Consider the following 19,789-nt stretch of genomic DNA (forward strand, 5'->3'; position numbering starts at 1 on the left):
ATTATTTTAAACTAAATTAAATAACATTCACATGTTAGGCCGTTTCTAAGCAAAATTTTAAATTTAAATTTAATTTTATCCGATAGCAAAAACCAATTTTCATATTACAATACCCCGAAATTTTAATTTTAATTATTGAATATTTTTTTAAGATATCCAATACAGAAAAAAATTACATTACAGTTCAAAAAATTACTACAGTTTAGGAGAGAGGACATACAATTTCTAATATTGTTGATTTTTTATGATTTTTATATTTTTTAATTACATTATATTTCATATTTATTTTAGCTTCTATTTTTTTATTTTAAAACATATTTCACTATTTAAATTCGAATGTTTTTATTTTAATTTCTATATATTTTTTGCTATAAAATAATAATATTCTTCTTTTTAATATTATTTATTATAAGATTGCGTTTCAGCAAAACTTCTTCAAAAAGTTTTAATTTAAAAAACGCTTAATTTATTTCTTTACCTTTTTATATTTTTTAATTTTAATATATTTATTATTATTTTTTTTTTTTCAAAATTTTTCATATAATTCAATATATTAAATTTCAATTTGATGAGTTTTGTTTTAGACACGTTGTAGTTAAGTTTTGATATCGTTTTTTTTCTTTTTGCTTCTTCATATTTTTGGCATTGCATTATAATTTTTGAAATTACAACTTAATTGTTAATTCTTTTTTAAGTTTATATTTTAATATGAATTAATGTAAATTTATGTTGTGTATGTATGAACATATATATATCTATATAGACGTATCATGAGAAAAATTATTTTTAATGAATTCATTTTCTATTAATTTAACTAAGTATCTTGTAGTCTTATAATACAACATTGTTTATTTTTGTTATTTTGCTTATTTTTGGAATGGATTTGGTTTTCATTTTCATTTAAATTTTATACATATTTAGCAAAACAAAATTAGAAATAAATGATTTCTTCTTACAATATTTTATAATACAAATTCTATATAATATGTTTACATATAATCGCTTAATATATGTACATAATAAATTATAAACTAAAAGCCTTCGGATGGAGGATGGAGGCTATCTTTTGATTTATGCTCTTGTTGCAATTGTCCCAAACGTATTTTCATCTCTTGTCTTATCTCTTTTTGTTGTAATTCTTTTTCAAATCTCATAGCGCTATAACTTCGAATCGATGGTACACTATGTATTGATGTTAAACTTGCTCTTCGGGAACCTAAAAATATTTAATTTTTGTGTAGTGTTTTTATAAATTTCAATTAAAAAAACATTTATTTTTGTATATAATAATAATATATACACATACAATTTGAATTTTAGAAGAATATAATATTAAAAAAGAAAAAATAAAACAATTATAGGAACAATTCTCATATTTTTTGTTTGCAAAATAAATTGTAAATAAAAAAAAAGTTAATTATTTAACAAAAGCAACATGGACAGAAGTGTGCAAAGCTTTAACTTTTTTTTTTGTTTTCGAATTTGTAAAAGTTGTATATTGACTTTTTTTTTTGTTAAATTTAAACAAATAATATTAAAAAAATTAATTCAGAACATTTACATTAACAAGGACATTTCCATGTGAATAAACAAAAAAAAAATATTTAAAACATTGAAATTAACCAATAATAATTAAAAATATAATAAAAATTAAAAAAAAAAAGTTTATATAATTTAGGAATGATAAATAAAAATTTTGGGGTTGAATGCAGGACATTTTTGAGTTTTATAAAAATTTTGCGATAATTTTAGTGGAATGTGCCATTATTTGTGAAATGTAATCATGTTTTGTTTTTTTTTTGTAATGTTAATTTTAATTTTATGAAATATTTTTTTGTTTTTTGTAAAAAATAAAAATTTAAACTGCAATTAAGTGTAAAATTGTTTTTGTCAAAATGATCAACTACAAAATGTAAGAATTCAACTAATAATGCAGAGTAATGACAATGATAGATGCATTCATTAATGATCATTTTTTCAAACATTTCAAATGAAAATAATGAAAAAAAAACTTTTCAATAAAGGACATTAAAGGATTCCCATTATAGTTTTAAAATATTAAACATAAAACAAATAATATTATTGTGAGGAGCTGGAAAATAGTTTTCATATAGCGAAATAATTTCATATTTATTTTTAATAAAATATATTTAAATATAATCAAAAATTTATAATTTCTGTAATGGAAAACAAGGAATTTAAGTATATACTGTACATAAGAACAATATAAATAAATGGAATTGAAAAAAAATTTATCGATAAAATTGAATGGCATAAATTCATATTTTTACACAATATGATTGAAATTACTATAGTTTGTCATTAATTATTCTTATAATAAAACATATTTATTATACTCGTAATTAAAGTATTTTATTGGAATTATTATAAATTATCAAAAACTAATGTATACCCTTTAAAATTATACAAATTAAATTCTATATAGCTACTCGTATTAAAAAACTTGACAAAGATATAGCAAAAAATTTTCATTATTAAGAGAATAATTAAAAAAATGTAAAATAAGATGTTAACATTAAGGCGATAATGATTTAAAAAATTTATTATGCTTAGTAATATTGGAAAACTTACAATTTAAAATCAAAATTCCTAAAAATTTATGTTTTTTTTAGAATACTAGAAAAATTAATCTACACAATGAAATGTGCAATGAAACGTGCCTCTTTTATGGGTTATTTGCGCACTATATATATATATATATATATATATATATATATATATATATAGAGAGAGAATTTTATTTAAAAGATATTACATTCGCAATGAGACCTTATAGACTTTTATACCCCCCGCAATTTGTTCGTCGACTTTCGTAACGAATCAATGTATTTTACATAAAAATTTGAAATCTCAAAATAATCAAAAAATTTGAATCAAATTTTACTTTCCCTCTGTCAAAAAAAAATTTTTTTATTAATTTATATACCATACTACTACACACTCATACTATTCTCGCCAAAAAAAAAAATTGTCGAATAAAGTGTAATAGAAAAAATCTGCTCAGCTTATTTCAAGCGAACCAATAAACTGCCAAGAGAAAAGTTAGTTTGACTTGGAATAGCTTAGCTTAAAAGAGGACAAGCGAATTAATTTTTATTTTATATCTTATATCATTTACATTTTATAAACCAGCTCTTATTCGTACAAGGTCAGAAAAATAATTCTTGCATGTACAGAGAATACACATAATCTTATACGAACATAAAAAACTAAAACCATTTAAATTGCATAGTTGCTGCGAAATTATATATACTCGTACGAAAATAATAAAATTATATTGAAACTCTTATATTTGATATTACTAACATTAAAAGTTTAAGCACCAATATATGTGAACAATAACATTCGTAGAAAAGCATTAACTGTTCTTAAAATAATTAAATAATCTCTAATTTAAACATTAAATTTAGTGTTCTTGTAAATTTGCGCTACACTTCATAATTATGACAATTTATAACAAAACGTTATTTATTTTTTGTCATTTTACAACATGGCAACATTTTATTATGTAAGTACTTTAAATTTCTGTATGATAAAATGAATCGTGTTATGATGAAAAAGAAATTGAAGAAGTACAATTTTTTTTCTTTTGAAATTTTGTAAGTAAAATAAATTTTAACAAAAAAATATCCAAGTATATTATCAACATCAAGAATTGTTAAAATATATAAAATTAAAACATTCCATATTATTTAAATGAAAAATTTCAAATGTCTCAGATAGAAATTATAAGTTATTTTTTTTTTTAGTTTCGCTAATAATAAAGAATTTTGTAAAACTAATAATAATAATAAATTTTGTATGAATTCAAGGCTATAAAATTCATCTCCTAAATAATATGTTCTTCATTTTTATAGAAAAAAAATATAATTTGTTAAAATTTCTTACATAAAATTTAACAAATTTTCGAATACTACAACTATTTCTTTAAAATTTATTGATTTATTAAGAAATTTGTATATTTTGTTTTTAATTACGTATTTAAAAAAAAAACTGTAAAGCAAATCATGCATACATTTCAAGTACATGAAAAAATACTATAGTTAATATTGTTAAAAGTTGAAAATAAACAACTTGTCAAACAATTGTCACATAGTTGAAATTAATAAATATAATCAAAAATTTGATAATATCTTTTATATATTGTATTAAATATTTAAACATTTATGTTTAATTAAATATTAGAATTCGAAATAAAAAACACACATAAAATGAAAATTTGAGGCGTCCACTTAAATGCAAATTCATCTATACAAAATATCAGCAATCAAATCAGCAATTAAAATTGTATTCCTAAGTAGATCAATATAATATTAAATCTGCATTTATGTAAACGATTGAAAAAAAAGAGCAATGTCCAGCCGAAAATTTAAAATATTATTAAAATTTTTGATATTATAAAACATTTGGAATTTATGGAAATATAGAAGAGAAATTAATGGGAAATTGTATAACATAACTATTGTACTTGAATAAAGATAACTTTATTATTATAAATTTTTCCTTTCGAAAAGTTTTAATTAGACTATAACCTGTAAAGATAGCAATACATATATAAATAATGAAAAATTAACATTATTCGCGGAGATCCAGCAGCACGTAATTTTATTAATTATCCTATAAAATCAGTACTTTCAAAAGTTATATTCATTATTCCAAAAAATTCATTTCTTTTCATACAACTAAAAAAAAAATTTATATATATTATTTTTGTTAATATTAAATTTGAGATTTCTTTATTAAATATTATTATTAAATTAAAACAAAAATGGGATGAATATATTTCATAGAAATTTAAAATTTGATATCTTGTTTAATGACATTTTCAGTACCAAAAAATTTAATAATCGTATGAATTTCCACAGTATGACTCTTAAAATATCTACTTATCAAAATTAATGATTTTTTAAAGAACATTTACTAGCAAGGAAACGTTGAGATAACAAATTCTTTAATTTATTTTATTTTTTGCTCTTCAATACATATATGGAACAAACAATTTAAGCTCTGCATACTTTAATTTGATAAAAATTACTTTTAAAGAAATATGTATATAGCGATGTACAATATAACAAAACACTTATTTATTATCATATACACAATTTCTCATTATATGAGAATATGTTCTTGTGCTCCATAATTGATAAAATAGCACAAATATGTAATTAATACATAAAGTACAATCAACAACATATTAAAAACTTATAATATGATTTTCTTTAAACTTCTAAAAATGTGTAAATTATATAATGGGAAATAAGTTTTTCGAAAAAAAAATATTCTAAATTGCGCTAGAATTCAATTTTGATCAGTCAGTGATAATATTAGAAGTGAGTAAGTAAATACTATATAAAAACTTTAACTCTTATTATTCAAAGAGTGCTATTTAGAATTAATTAATGTTATCCTTTCTAAGTTAAAAAAGAACACAATCATTATTGTACAATAAAATTCATAATTAATTCATTTTAAATGTGTTTAAAATTTTATATTTCTTTATGTGGTGTTTTTGTTTTTGTAAATTGCATGTAATTTGTGTTGTAATTATAAGATTATATAGATATATATATATATATACTTAAATACAAATTTTGGAAACAAAAGAAAAGCAGAATTATTACACATATGTATAACAAAAAAAAAAAACATATAAATTTTTTAAATATTATCAAATTATCATTTTTTATTTTCGGCTGGAAAACCAAATGAAAAAAAAAAAGAAAATTTTATATTTTAATTTTTGTATCCAAAAAAAAAAAACCAAAAAACAACACATTCTATATAAAGATTTCTGAAAAAATTAAAAAAAAATATTAAAATTTAAAAGAAATAATTTATAGATTAAATTATAGAAAAAAAAAAATGATTGTTATACAAATCGGAATTATTAATTTTCTTTTAATAGAATAAGAAGAAAAAAAAACAAAAATTCTATTTTGCTTCATTATTTTTTTTTTTTGTACACCACAATATTGAAATAAAAAAATCATATAATAAGAATATTTATAATAAATATATATACATACATATATATATAGTTGAATTTTTTTTAATATTATTATATACACATATATATAAATATATAAAATATAATATATATATATATATATACATATATGTATAATATAATAATAATATTTTTTTTTTTTAATAATATTTTTATATTTTGAATTTAATACCGCGAATACAGGATTTCCACTAGCTGGTGTTGGTAATGCCCCAACCTGTAAATTACTATCTAAAGAATCTGAATTATCAGTGTTTCTATCTATTCCATTAATTTTCAATAAAGAACGAATTTTCCGATTTTGTCTAGTCGGAGATAATTCCAGGTGTAGTAGCTTACGCTGTTCATTTAATTGATTTTCTAAATGTCTATGCAAATCGGTTTTTTGATTTTTTTTACTTAATGCAGTTAAATGACATGATACAAGTAAAACAGCGGCCGATCTAGCCGCACCTGCAGAATATATATAACAATTTTTTTTTTGTTTTTTTTTTTTTTTTTGATTTGGAATTAAATTAAAAAAAAATTAAAAGTAAAAAATTATTAATATTGAAAATTCAAAATTAAGATGTAAAAATAATAAAAAAAATAAATACAAAATCAAAAATTTTTTTATGTTAAAATTTAAAAAAAAAAAAAAATGCAAAAAAAAAATTAATTTTTTTTTTTTTAATTTTGAAATAGCAACAATTTTGTTTTTTTTTTTTGATAATTTTTTTTTTGTTTGATTTGCGATAAGAGAAAAAAGAAAGATCAAGAGGGGAAAAAGGATTTAAGAAAGAAAAAAAAAAAGAAAAAGAATATTTTATTTAATTAATTTTTTTTTTATGAAATTTGCTTGTTTTTTTTTTTTTTTGATATTTTAGCGCTTTTAACTTGAAAAATAGTTGTTTGAGATTTGAATAAAAAAATTTTTATAATAAAAAGTTAAAAATTAGCTCATAATGCTTTTGCTAAAAAAAATGTATTTTTTATTTTTTTTTTATTTTTTTTTTAAATGAAATATATAAGAATAGTGTATAAAAGGATATTTTGACAAAAAAAAGGTATTAAATTTAAGTAAAACTTAGTAAAAAGTAAAATAAATATTTTTTAACATTTTTTTTTTGTTAATATGTAATAAAAACAAGGTCTATAATACTTTTTAATAAATTTGAACTAAATTAATTGAATATAGAAAACTATACCTGTACGAGATGTTGAGACTAATATTCCCTTCGATCCCGATTGTAAAGCACTTGAAGGTCGACGGTTTCCATAGGAACCTAATGAATCACTTGAATGAAAACTCGAACGTGATGAAGGTCGTCCAGATCGTACCGTTAAAGGAATACCTAAAAATTATATTTTATATAATTAATTATTTGCAAATAATTTAAAATTAAAATAATTAACAATTAATAATTTAATATTTAATGGGATAGTACAATATTACAGTATGAAATATTTAAAAAAAATAAAATATAAACCAGCAGACAGATTGTTTATTTGTTTCTTGTTTCAATTAAACCTCAGTGACAATGTTTATAAATCGAGACAAATATTTTCCGAAGACAAACACATATTAGAAATGAATTTAATATGAAAATATGAGCAATATATTATATATGGGAGTGAAAATAAATGTAAAATTATAAAATTTTGAATAAGAATTGAAGAAAAAGAAAAATTATTTAATTGTTCCAACACTTCGAAATAGACAAACAAATCTATAACGAAAATTGAATTTATGGTTCTATAGATTAGTAGGAAAGCGGCTAAAATTTGATTTTCAATATTGAACTGGTTTTTAAATTTAACATTTCAAATGCTTCAAATAAGGGCTTATATCAAATGTATTAGAGAAAGGATTTGAAAATCCAATAATTGATAGAATGAGTGATCTTATATAGGAAAAAATTACAATATATATAGTTAAAAAAATGAGAGTTCTAATTTGAAAATGACTCAAAACGGTGACTGAAAAATGAATATACATCATCAGGCTAAAAATATCCGCACAGTTTGTAATTTTGTATAATTCTAATACTTTGGTATCGAATCGATGTTATTTTAATAAGCGGAAATTGGAGAGCAAGCTCATATAAAACTTTATCTTGACAACTGTCAAGAACGTGGTTTATCGTCATATAATTTCAATTAATAAAATCGCCAAGTTTACCTTAAGATAGTTATTACAAATCCCATATATAAATAATAGCAAATTTGCGAACATATACATGCACATATGCAAAAAAAAAATTTAATACAAATTGAGAAAATTAATTCAATTAAAATATTTACAATAATTTCTACTATTCCTATCAAAGTGAATTTTCTGAAAAGAATCCTCTTATCTTTGAATATTTTCCATATATACATGCTCATATAAAATTTTTTTTCTTTAAAGGGCAAAATACTGAATAAAATGAATTAATCCTTTTTAATTTGCTAAATGAGTACAGAGCACTTGAACTTTAAAACTCTTTCTTTATTATACGAGTTTCTTTTTTACAAAACGAATCAAAAATTGTATATATTTCCAAGATAAAAGGCAGTCAACAATAAAAAAAAAAATCATATACCTTCTAAAATTTAATTGAAAATTATACAATTCTAAAATAATATTGAAATCGATCTAAATAACGCTTAAATTAATACAAATAATATTCACCTGTATCATTCGAGTTATATAATATTGTTGGAGATGGATTTGTATCACGAAATGGCCTACGTGGATATTTTGTTTTACTAAACAAATGAAGCACCATACATATTAGACCAGCTAAAACAAAAATACCAGCAACTACACCTAATAATGTTGGCAAATCAGAATTAACTAATACCATATCTAAAATGAAATAGAAAAAATAAGATTAATTTTTTAATAATTTGAATTATAAAAATATGTTATATGTTTTTGCATATAAGTATAAAAAATTATAACATTTTAACATATTATATGATTATTTTCATATTTACCTCGAGTACAAAATTTCTTTTTAATTGGTTTTGTATAACTAACCATATGGTAGCCATCTTTGCATTGACACATCGCATTGTGTTTTATTTGAATACATAAAGAATTTTCATCATTATATAGGCATGATTCATGATAATGACATTGTTGACCCAATCTTTTTGCTATAATTATAGTAAAAAAAAGAGAAAAATAATAATTTAATATTAATTATAATAATTTTATAAAAAATAAAAAAGAAATAAAATCAATCTGAATATAGTACATTTGGCGCATCCTTTTGCAAGCCCAATAATAACAGGATGGTTCTTGTCACAGCCACAAGTTAAAGTCGATGGATCACAATATACATGCGCTAAGTCGCTATGACATGTCCCATTACATGCAGCGCCGATAAACATTCCTTGCGCTATAAAACAAAAAAAAATTAAAATAATTATGTTAAAAAATGCAATAAAGAATTGTTTTGTATTATAACAAAGAAAAAAATTGATTTAAAAATTCTTATACGAAATCTAGATATATTTGAAATGCAGTTATACAAAATTACAATTGAAACAAAAGATTTGAAGAAAGTTTGTGTTTTAGCGATAATTAAATTTGAAATACAAAACTGAAATTTGCTTCAAAAATCATTTTTTACTAGTCTTACTACGTAATAATTAATTCGTGTATCGTATAAAATTTCTTATTAGTCTGTTTAACGGTTTTTTTCCTATCTTTCGATTATAAAAGGTTTTGGCGGCTGTAAAGTAAGTCTTTATAAGCAATTTTTTCTAATTTGCATATTTTTTTCATATTGCAACTGTTTAAGAAATTTTCTTTACTCGCAGAAATAAGGAGTTCAAACTTAGATTATAAATCACTAAGATTTACACAAAAGCACACTTTAGCACGAGTAATTTTGGAAATTCCAACCAGTTAGCATAAAGTCTTAATATAGAGGCATATTCATTGAATACAATAATTAAATTATTTTTCTTTTTCGATTGTAATTACGATATATGTATATCAATATAAATATACACCATATATACAATTATGCTCACACAAAAGTTATATATAAACGTAATTCGTGCTTAATTCAATATTCAAATTAAATCATTAAATTTAATGTGAACAGTCAAATATCCTTATTGAGTAATTTTTTAAGTTACTATTTCGTAAAATATTTATATTACCTACACATTCATGAACACATGCAATATATATTTATAGTAAATGCATATACATATACATATACCACTCTACAATAAGTATAGATATTGTGCTTCTATTGTATAAATATTTTACTTTTTTCTATGGTTTGTAATTGTATATCTGAACATTTGCATTATTGACAGTGACAAATGTAACAAAAGAAAAAATAAAACAGTATTTTACGTAATAAGAAAACTGGGTCAGAATATTATGCATTTTTTTTTCCATTGCTATTCGAAACTTATTTTTGTGACCGCCTACTAATGTACCTCAAAAATATATATATATATATATATATATATATATGTACTAAGAAATTGTAGGCATACAGGCACGGATTTATACAATATTAGAATTCTGAAATAGGTGAAAAATGTTTTGCCTGTTGAAAACTAAAGAGCACTTTAGTGAACGTTTTGTATCATTCATAATTCAGGAAACACATTGTGTACGATATTTGCACAATATAAAACAAAGAACGCAAAATAAATTTTTAATTTTGAGTTAATTGTAAATTTCTTGCAATTTCTTAATTTTATGAAACAAAATGTACTAAATGGCTGTACATGAACCGAGTTTTCTCTAAAAACTAAGCTAAAAACATTATAATTTTGTTGCGCTTCTTTTTGAGTCATATCTACATGAATTTCAAAAACCTTTCAAATAGAGAATTTATAATAATTTATTTATTCTCACGCATTTTATTGAAAGTAGGGCGCGTTTAAGTATAATTTATTCGTGCATCGTATAAAATTCTAAAATAATGTAAAACTCATTTCTTTTCAGAACTTTTCAAGTTTATGGTAAACAGCTAAACCCGACACTGGATATACAATCATATGTATATGTAATTATTTGAAGTGAGTTATTGAAAATTTGGCAACGTAAATACTATACCATATACGAATATTTTAAAATTTTAAATGTTTTAGCGACATATTTTTAATTTTTCAAATCTATACATACATAGATTTAATTGCTTGTATATAACGCCACTGCACCATCAATTAAATTTCATATCAATCGTCATTAAATTCATATCAGTAATACTAAAATAAATATATTAAAACAATATATACACATTAACATATACGTATTTTTCATATCAATAAATTATTGAACTCGTACGTATAGTTTACACGTATTTCTTATAATTAATTTTCCACCTACGCTGATTAATTATTTATATATTAAAATACTAAAATCAAAGACAATAATGTATTCGCCATTTCCGTAGTTTTGTATTATATGTTCAGTATTTTGTTTATAGGTGTAAGCTAAAACCATCATGAACAGCTGGAAATAAGAATTACCAGAAATATAAACGTCCTGTTCACATGATTTTATTAACCTTTTATCCTAATCGTCTTCTTAGCTTATTATCATTGAGAACTTTTGAATCAGATAACTTGCGGTTAGTTACGAGTAGATAGTTAACATTTATTTTGAAAAAAAAATAAAGTTGGGTCAAACCAATGGTTTGTATTGTAGCACTTTTCCCTTCAACAAGTGAAAATACTGCTTTTAAAAATCTATGTATATCCACCACACTATTAAAATTATTTTGATTCATAAACGAAACTATTTCTAGGATTGCATATATTTAGGATGAACGATTTATGCAGTCTTTGAAATATATAAAAATTAATATAAAGAGGGGTTAACATAATGCTCGATTTTAAGGGTTAATTGTGTGAGTTAAGAAAAATAATTATATTTTTTAATGTCATGGAATTTACCGTTAGCTTTTTGCGTTTATAGAAATTTGAAAAAGCTTGCGGTTTCGGAAATATAAGGTGTCAAAAATTCAAATTTTACGAATTTCAAGAGGCGATAACATGAGAGGGGTTAGAGATGGAAAAAAATTTTCTTCTAACGAAATAAACTATTTGTTAATGTCTAAAAGCTCCTAAAATTTCAAGCTTCTGCAGGTTAGGGTATAGGAGAAAAACGACATCAAAAATTTGGAAAAAAAGGACTTTAGATAACGGTAAATTTGAGCAGCCATTTTGTTTTTCTAAGGTTTAACTATCGTATACCGCGCTAGGGAAAGCCAGTCGCTGCCTTTCTGCGTTTGCAAAATTTCAAAAATGCTTATGGTTTCATTGCAACAAATAGTTAAAATGGGCCATTTTTGTGGCTTTGGGGGGGTATAACTTCTAGAGGGGGGGAGATAGGTAAAAATTTTGTTCTACGAAAATAAGTTTCTAGTAAAGATCTATGCACGTATTAAATTTCAGCTTTCTATCTTTAAGAATGTAGAAGTTTTGTAAACAGACACACGGACAGACGGACGGACGGACGGACGGACGGACGGACGGACGGACGGACGGACGGACGGACGGACGGTCGGACGGACGGACGGACGGACAGAGTGAAACTAATAAGCACTTTTTTTCAAAAAATTTTTGGAAAAGTGCTAAAAAGAATATAGAATGTACATTCAGCAAGATTCATCATTATACTCGTAATGTTGTAGAATAATGGAACTGAGGTAAAAATTTTGATAGAATCAGTTCTAGAGTCAGTTCATAAGTAGTCAGACGGTAGATATTAGTCTGCACAATTTTGTGTTTTGAAACTTCAAGCAAATCTATTCTTACTCAACATTTATTTACAAATTTGTACAAAATTTAATGAAGTTCGCCTTTGCTGAAAACCATATTTATCTTTTAAATTTAATTTTCTGTAGTCCGATTCGACCAGAACTAACATCTCCCTAAAAATACTTGATTCTCATTTCTCTATACTGCATGCATTTTCGTTAAAAACTCGACATGGAAAATTTGTGAGCGATTGCAATACTTTTCTTATAATTTACGTGATTCAGTCAATTCAACAAAGAGAATTTATCACACAAATAAGTTCACATATCAAATGCAAAATATAATCCTCTTCATTTGTTATTGGTTTTTTGTTATATAGTATTAATCATAAAATTTTATTTTATAACTAAAATACTGAAGCGTTTCTGAATACTTTTTTTTTACAAAAGGAACATTCTGCGTGCGTTTAATTTGATAGTTCTTTATTATCAACGTTCATTATTATTCCCAAAATAAAACTACAGGATGTCCATTTTCCATGCGTGACCTTATAAATGTATGTACATGATTATAAAATGATTTTACGTCCTACAGTATAATTATTTTTATATAAAAATAAATGCAATTAAATATTTTTTTTATATAATTTTACTGAAAAAGTAGAACTGAATATAGACTTGTATAAAAAGAGATAAGTTGAAACGCAATGCTAGTCCAGATAGAGATTATGAATACTTAGTAAAAAAAAGTTTTTGGTTATTAAATTAACTTTTCTTATCCGTCTGTTTATTTAGAAAATTTTTAAGAACTTTGAATAAAGTGACATATAAAATACAAGAATGTTAAGTAAAAATGGATCCTAAGGAAAAAATTTACTTACGAGAACCAAATATTTCTGATGCTTGTCTGTTATATAATAATAATTTGAATAATAATTTGAATATTGAATGATAATTTATTGTTTTTGTAAAATTTATTCAATATCATAAGCGCGTCGAGGAAAACTCAAATCTAATAGCAACGAGTTTTAAAACAATCACTTCGCGACAGCTTTTTCTCAGATATTAACCGCTATAATTTCTTACGTGGGAAAATATAAATAAGCAAATATCAGTACTAGAAAGTTATTCTTGAAAATTTTCAATATGCGATTTTTCACTGTTTCGAGTCTCTTAAGATTAGGAAACTATATTAATATTTAGTAATTTATATTTTTTAGAATTCATAAGTTCATTTACAATTTGAAGACGCCTTTACTTTAAAAGCAATGATAATTTCAATAGTTGAATTTGAAACCTATGTAGTTGGATAGAAGAAATTTATACTATGCATATAAAATAAATGTCCACTTAACTAAGCTGTTACTTTAAACTGAAAACTAAGTTACTTTAAAGTGAAACTGTAAAATATTTAATTTTTACTTAAAATGGACTTAACGGACTCAATGGAATAAAAAATAAATCATCGATATTGTTAAGTAGTATTTTTTTATATAATGATTAAGTACGTATATCAAATTACTGACGTATAAAAGTGAAAATGCAACAGTATAAATTTGTTCTGAAACAAAAGTTGATATAAAAGCGTTCAATTGACCTAATTAGTTCCCTAATTCAATCATTCTGTTAATGTTCCATTCAATTTTATTTTACTCACTCCGAAGCGTATGCAATACGAGAACATCACTTTTTTTGCAAAAACAATTCTTTTAGAAATTTAAATTATTTAAGAGAATTGGTTTGATTTTTTATTAAAAATTTTTTTATTTTGAATATTCAAAAAATTAATATTAAAGGACAGAAGAACGTTATGAGTGATGACAGAGGAGTTTAGTTACAAAAGTATGTCCTTCTTATGCCGTTTTACAGAAAAGAAAAAAATAGAATAGGAATAAATTTTTATTTTTATTGTAATTTGCATAATTTTAGGAGAACTTATAGTTAAAAACAATTTATAATTTATGAAGTAGGAAAATTTCCAATTTAACAAACTGAGAACAGACACATTTTGCAATTTACTACGAATTTCATTTTGAAATTCCATGGTTTTCCAATGAATTCTGTAGATTAACTTTTTTAAATAAATGTGAAAAAAATGTAATAATGTTTTGGAATGAGTTGTCATTATAATTTTCTGCTTTTTATAAGCTTCATGAATAGTTTTTTAATTTTAAAAGCGATCATAATTTTTATTTTACGTCAAAATTAAAATCGTATATCAGTTTCACTTGTAAGTAAAACTGATATCAGTATGTTGAATATCACTACGTTGTATTATCAGTATCAGCTGTAATATCGATCAACATCAGTTATATCAGTATGTTGAAGTATTTATTAATATTGTTGAAAGTACAAAAAACTAAAGCAAAAATCTCTAGGCATTTATTGTTTTATACCATTATAGCACTTAATTTTTTTATGCCATATACTCTTAAGAACAAAGAGTGTAGTCAGAATAACACTTTCAATAGAAATGCGCTCGGTTTTATGACATTAAAATTTGAAGTTAGATTGGTTCCCAAATAAAAAAAAAAATAATTTTCAATTTTATTTTTTCAATTTTTTTTCTGTATTTAATTATTAATTATACTTACCAGAAGAATTTCGTAATAAGAGCTCATAAGAATCATCGATATCATCTTCTAAATCTTCATCATCATAAAAATCAGGTCTTTGAAGCATTTTTGTATTTAAGTCTTTATTTTTATTATTATAATTATTATTATTATTAATTATTTGTAAATCACCTGAATGCCTTTTTATTCTATTACTTTTATTTTTAATATTATTTTTATTTTTATTTAATTTATTATAATAGTAATTATTATAGAAAATTAATTTATTTATATTATTTTTATTATTATTTATACTTCTTTTAATTTTATTTTTAATTTTATTATATTTTTTAATTAATAATATTCTATTTATTTTATTGTCGTATCTTTTTTTAATTAAATTAGTCTCATTATTATTATTAAAATTCTTTTTAATTAATTTTTTATTTTTATTTATTATATTTGAATTTATTATATTATTTAATATTTTTTTATTATTTGGTATTGTTTTATTTGATTTTATTAAATTCGCTGCTTCTATATCATTTACTATTATGTCATTATTTAGCAATATACTATTACTGTTACTATTATTATTATTTTTTAATAATATTTTATTAATTGGTTTAGCATTTAGAATTCCTGTTTTTATCGTTGTTAATTTTACTGAAGATGATGCTATTACGGAAGGTTTTACAGTTGTTGTAATTGTAGTTAAAGTTGCTGTTATTGCTGTTGATTTATTTATTATTCTCTTTGTATCAATTATAATATTATTTTTATTATTATTAAAATTGCTATTATAATTTTCTTCTATATTATTTATATTATTATTATTATTATTATTTTCATAACCATTCACAATAATACCATTGCTACCACATGAATTATCACATATTAAAAATAAGCAACACCAATATGTAAAAATTTTTAATAAATTTAAGCGTTTTTGATTATTATTTTTTGTATTGTGTATATTATTATTAAAATTATTATTATTATCAATTAAAAATGATAATATTGTTTTTTTAATATTTAAATTATCATTCATTTTCGAATTCAAAATAAAAAAAAACTATTAAATTTCCGTATATTTATTTCTGTAGTAATAGGTTAAAAAAAATTATAATTGTAATTTTATTTTTAATTTATATTTTATAATTTATATTTATATTTTCAATTATAATTAATTAATATTATAGAGTGCGACATATATATGTATAAATTTATAGAATAAATTTTATAAGCCCATCCTTTATAAATTCATGTGTTTTTTATTTTTTATTTACACAAATATTTTTTTAAAAATATTATAAACTTGCATTTTTATTTTTTTTTTTTTGTATTTTTAAATTTCTTAATTAAAATTTTTTAAGATTTTTTGTTGCATAGCTTTGTAAACTTACTTAAGCGTAGTTTGATTGTTATCTGCCTCCAATTAAAATAAACCATTTCTTTCAAATTTTATTATCAAGATAACAGCAGTATATAGAAACTAAAGTCTTCAGTAATTGTACAGCGTGTTTGCAAATTAAAAGAATTAACTTTTTCCTAGCTTTTCCGTGGTTATTTTTTTTGCTTTTATCATAAGCAAAAATTAAAAGTTTTATTAAGCAGTTGAAATTTTCAAATATTTTAAAATATTATGTACTTCTGAAATAAAAAAAGTTTGAAGAGTAAATGATTATTAAAAAATTTTGTAAGTACAACTTGTAAAAATTTAGATTGAAAAAATTTTTGTGAATACATTAAAAAACAATTATAATAAAAATGAAAAAAAAAATTAAATTGAAGTGAAATATTTATTTAAAAAACAATATTAAAAAAACATGTTTTATTAATTCAAACACATACATTATAATATACTTAAATACTGAATTATAATATGCATGTATTAGGGTGGGCAATTCGCAAATTTTTATTCTAAAATTTTGCAATTTTTTATATTGTCAGCATATAAACGATGACATTGTGTATTTTCTGAATAATACATAGTGTATAAAGAGTATTTCGCATAAGGTGGCAAATAATATATCAGGGATGATTTTCTGATCAATTTCCAGTAAAACATTGTATGGATGGCGGGGTACACTCGTTTTCGAGCTACAGTCTGTTGAAAAAAAGGGTACCGGACTTTTTATAAATATAAATAAATATTTATAACTTCGGAACCATAGAACATTGAGTTATCATTAGGAGCTTGTTTTACAGATTGTTCTTTATTTTTTTACACTACAATTAATTTGACTTGAACCATAGTTTTCGAGATACAGCTCGTCAAAGTTAGAATTTTTATATTTTTTTTTGAATTTTTTTTTTTACAAAACTCGAAATTTTTCGAAAATTTTTGAGCAAATTTGGGAAAATCTTTTGTTATGCTAATTAAAAAGAGATAAAGAAAAACAGTGCTCATTTTATTTTTGAGATCCGATTTTCTGGAAAGGCTTGTTATTTCCTTTTTATTTGATTTTGCAGTTCTGCATTACAAAATTGCGAAAATTTGATACATTAATAACACATCCTATCCCATGAAGTCAGGAGAAACTACGAAACTAGTAAATTCAATTAAAGAATTCATTTTTTGATTTGAAAAGTGCAATTTTTTTAATATTTCTTAGTAGAACTTAATTCAAATTGTTTGGCAATATTTTTCAAAAGAAAATTAAAGCTCAGTCCACCCTTTTTTATATTAATGTTAATCGGTAAATACCATAAATATTATTTAAAAATTTATTCAAAAAAAAATTCTTTTCTTTTTTGCTTAAAAATATTTTCCGGTTTTAAATTTCTTTTGGTATTTCTTTTAAATTTTTCTAATGTCCTTTAAATATGGACTTCCGTTTTCTATTTATTTATTTATATATTTTTTTCTTTTCCTTTAAAACTACATTTTTTCATTTCCTGTATTTCTATTTTCATTAAAATAGAAAAAAAATATATAAAAAAAAAATTCTTAAATAATGCAAAAAATTTTCAAATGTCCATTTGTGTTTAATTTCTAATCAATTACAAAATAAATTAAATTCATTCTTCATTATTTAAAACACATTTGAAAATGTTGATTTCTTTAAGTTCATGTTGTACTTATTAACATATTTTAGTTTATAGTCATAATATTTTCAACACTTTTCCAAGAAAAAATAAAACGTGAAAAAGTGCTTATTAGTTTTACTCTGTCCATCTGTCTGTCCATCTGTCTGTCCATCCATCCGTCCATCGATTCGGGTGCCTGCATAACTTCTACCCCCCTTAAAATAGAAAGCTGAAATTTTATACGCAGATAGATCTTAACTAGAAACTTATTTCTGCAAGAAAATATTTCAACCCTCTTTCATCCCTCTAAAAGTCAAAGTTTCTTAAACCTTTGAACTTTTAAATTTTTTGAATTCCGGAGACGCAAAAAAGTAGCTACTAGCTTCTGCTCCCGTCATATATTATACTGAAGTATAACCATAGCAAAATGAAAAATAAAAGGACTAATTTCACAATGTTAAATGGTTTTTTTTCTGCTTACGATTTTTCTTCAGTATTTGGTATTACTGATATCGAGTCGATGACGAGTAAGTTTTATGAATTCATATTTGAGCGTTTGAATTATTTATTCCAACTATGAGGAATAGGAATTCCGATTCCGGTCCTCTATGGTTTTTTAAGGAACTGAGAAGGTTGTGTAATAAAAAAAAATAAATTTTGGCGCAAATATCCTTCTTGAAGGAGTGCTAGTGATTACGGCAACTTTCAGCTTGCGTATGATACCTTCAAGTTAGCAGCTTAACAACATAATGATATGCATATTTTAAAAATTTCCGACGGCATTATACATAATCCTAGAAGTTTTTGAAAATTTTTTAATCATAAGAGGAAATGTGATAGCTATCCAACTTTTTTGAAGTTTAACGGTTCTTCAAGTAATAATTCTAAAGTGATTTCCGAACTTTTTCGTGACTTTTTCGCCGAACCATACTCCTTCCTCCATTTCCATTATTTGAGGAACCATACTGCTTCCTCCATAGATTCATATATATCGACACATATTTTGCGTCAAACTCGCCTTGAAAAATACCTCAACTTAGGTTCTAGCTCTTTTCGCGGGCCTGATGGTATTACTGAAATAATTTTGAGTAAATGCTGTTCTTCTTTAGCGGCTCCGTTATCTGGGAGGAAACCTTTATTAGATCGATTCATAAAAAGGGCAATAAAAGTGATGTGGTAAAACTATTGTCCTATTGCTAAACTTTCGGCCATTCCAAAAGTTTTTGAATTAATGATATATGATGGCATTTACTCCCATTGCATTCCATTTATTAGTAGTTGCCAGCACGATTTTCTAAAGAAGAAATCAACGGTGATCAAAATCCAAAACAGAAGCAGCTTCCACCAGATCATCCATATGGAAGATGGGTGTCAAACAGATGTGATTTACACTGATTTTAGCAAAGCCTTTGACGTTTTACCCCACGATGTAATTTTTTTGAAATAGAGGTTCTATGATTTTCCCAACA

General features: G+C 23.0%; 1 protein-coding gene across 2 annotated transcripts; it reads right to left on the reverse strand.

Moving 5' to 3' along the window:
- Positions 1-316: 316 nt before the first annotated feature.
- Positions 317-16,385, reverse strand: LOC129609150 (putative uncharacterized protein DDB_G0282133). 2 transcript variants are annotated; one of them, XM_055521045.1, is made up of 7 exons: positions 15,327-16,385; positions 9,253-9,396; positions 8,990-9,151; positions 8,682-8,858; positions 7,216-7,362; positions 6,201-6,481; positions 1,060-1,216 (listed from the first exon to the last, which is right to left on the reverse strand). In XM_055521045.1, the coding sequence occupies exons 1-7, from the start codon at positions 16,336-16,338 to the stop codon at positions 1,196-1,198; spliced, it is 1,944 nt and encodes a 647-aa protein (XP_055377020.1). In that variant the 5' UTR covers positions 16,339-16,385; the 3' UTR covers positions 1,060-1,195. The 2 variants fall into 2 exon arrangements, with proteins under 2 accessions (XP_055377021.1, XP_055377020.1); XM_055521046.1 differs by lacking the exon at positions 6,201-6,481 and having other exon boundaries at positions 317-1,216; positions 15,327-16,381.
- Between the last annotated feature and the right edge of the window lie 3,404 nt (positions 16,386-19,789).

This window comes from Condylostylus longicornis, unplaced genomic scaffold, assembly GCF_029603195.1.
Source record: "Condylostylus longicornis isolate FDR11 unplaced genomic scaffold, ASM2960319v2 ptg000038l, whole genome shotgun sequence".
In the NCBI taxonomy this organism is placed as follows: Eukaryota; Metazoa; Arthropoda; class Insecta; order Diptera; family Dolichopodidae; genus Condylostylus; species Condylostylus longicornis.

What these genes read in the sequence shown, in the direction of transcription:
- LOC129609150 (XM_055521045.1), bottom strand. Translation starts at nt 16,338, where the DNA reads ATGAATGATAATTTAAATATTAAAAAAACAATATTATCATTTTTAATT. An exon ending in TGCAAAAGGATGCGCCAAAT is followed by an intron (nt 9,152 to 9,252) that starts GTACTATATTCA and finishes CTATAATTATAG; the next exon opens with CAAAAAGATTGGGTCAACAA. An exon ending in GTGGAAATCCTGTATTCGCG is followed by an intron (nt 1,217 to 6,200) that starts GTATTAAATTCA and finishes AAATATTTTTAG; the next exon opens with GTTCCCGAAGAGCAAGTTTA.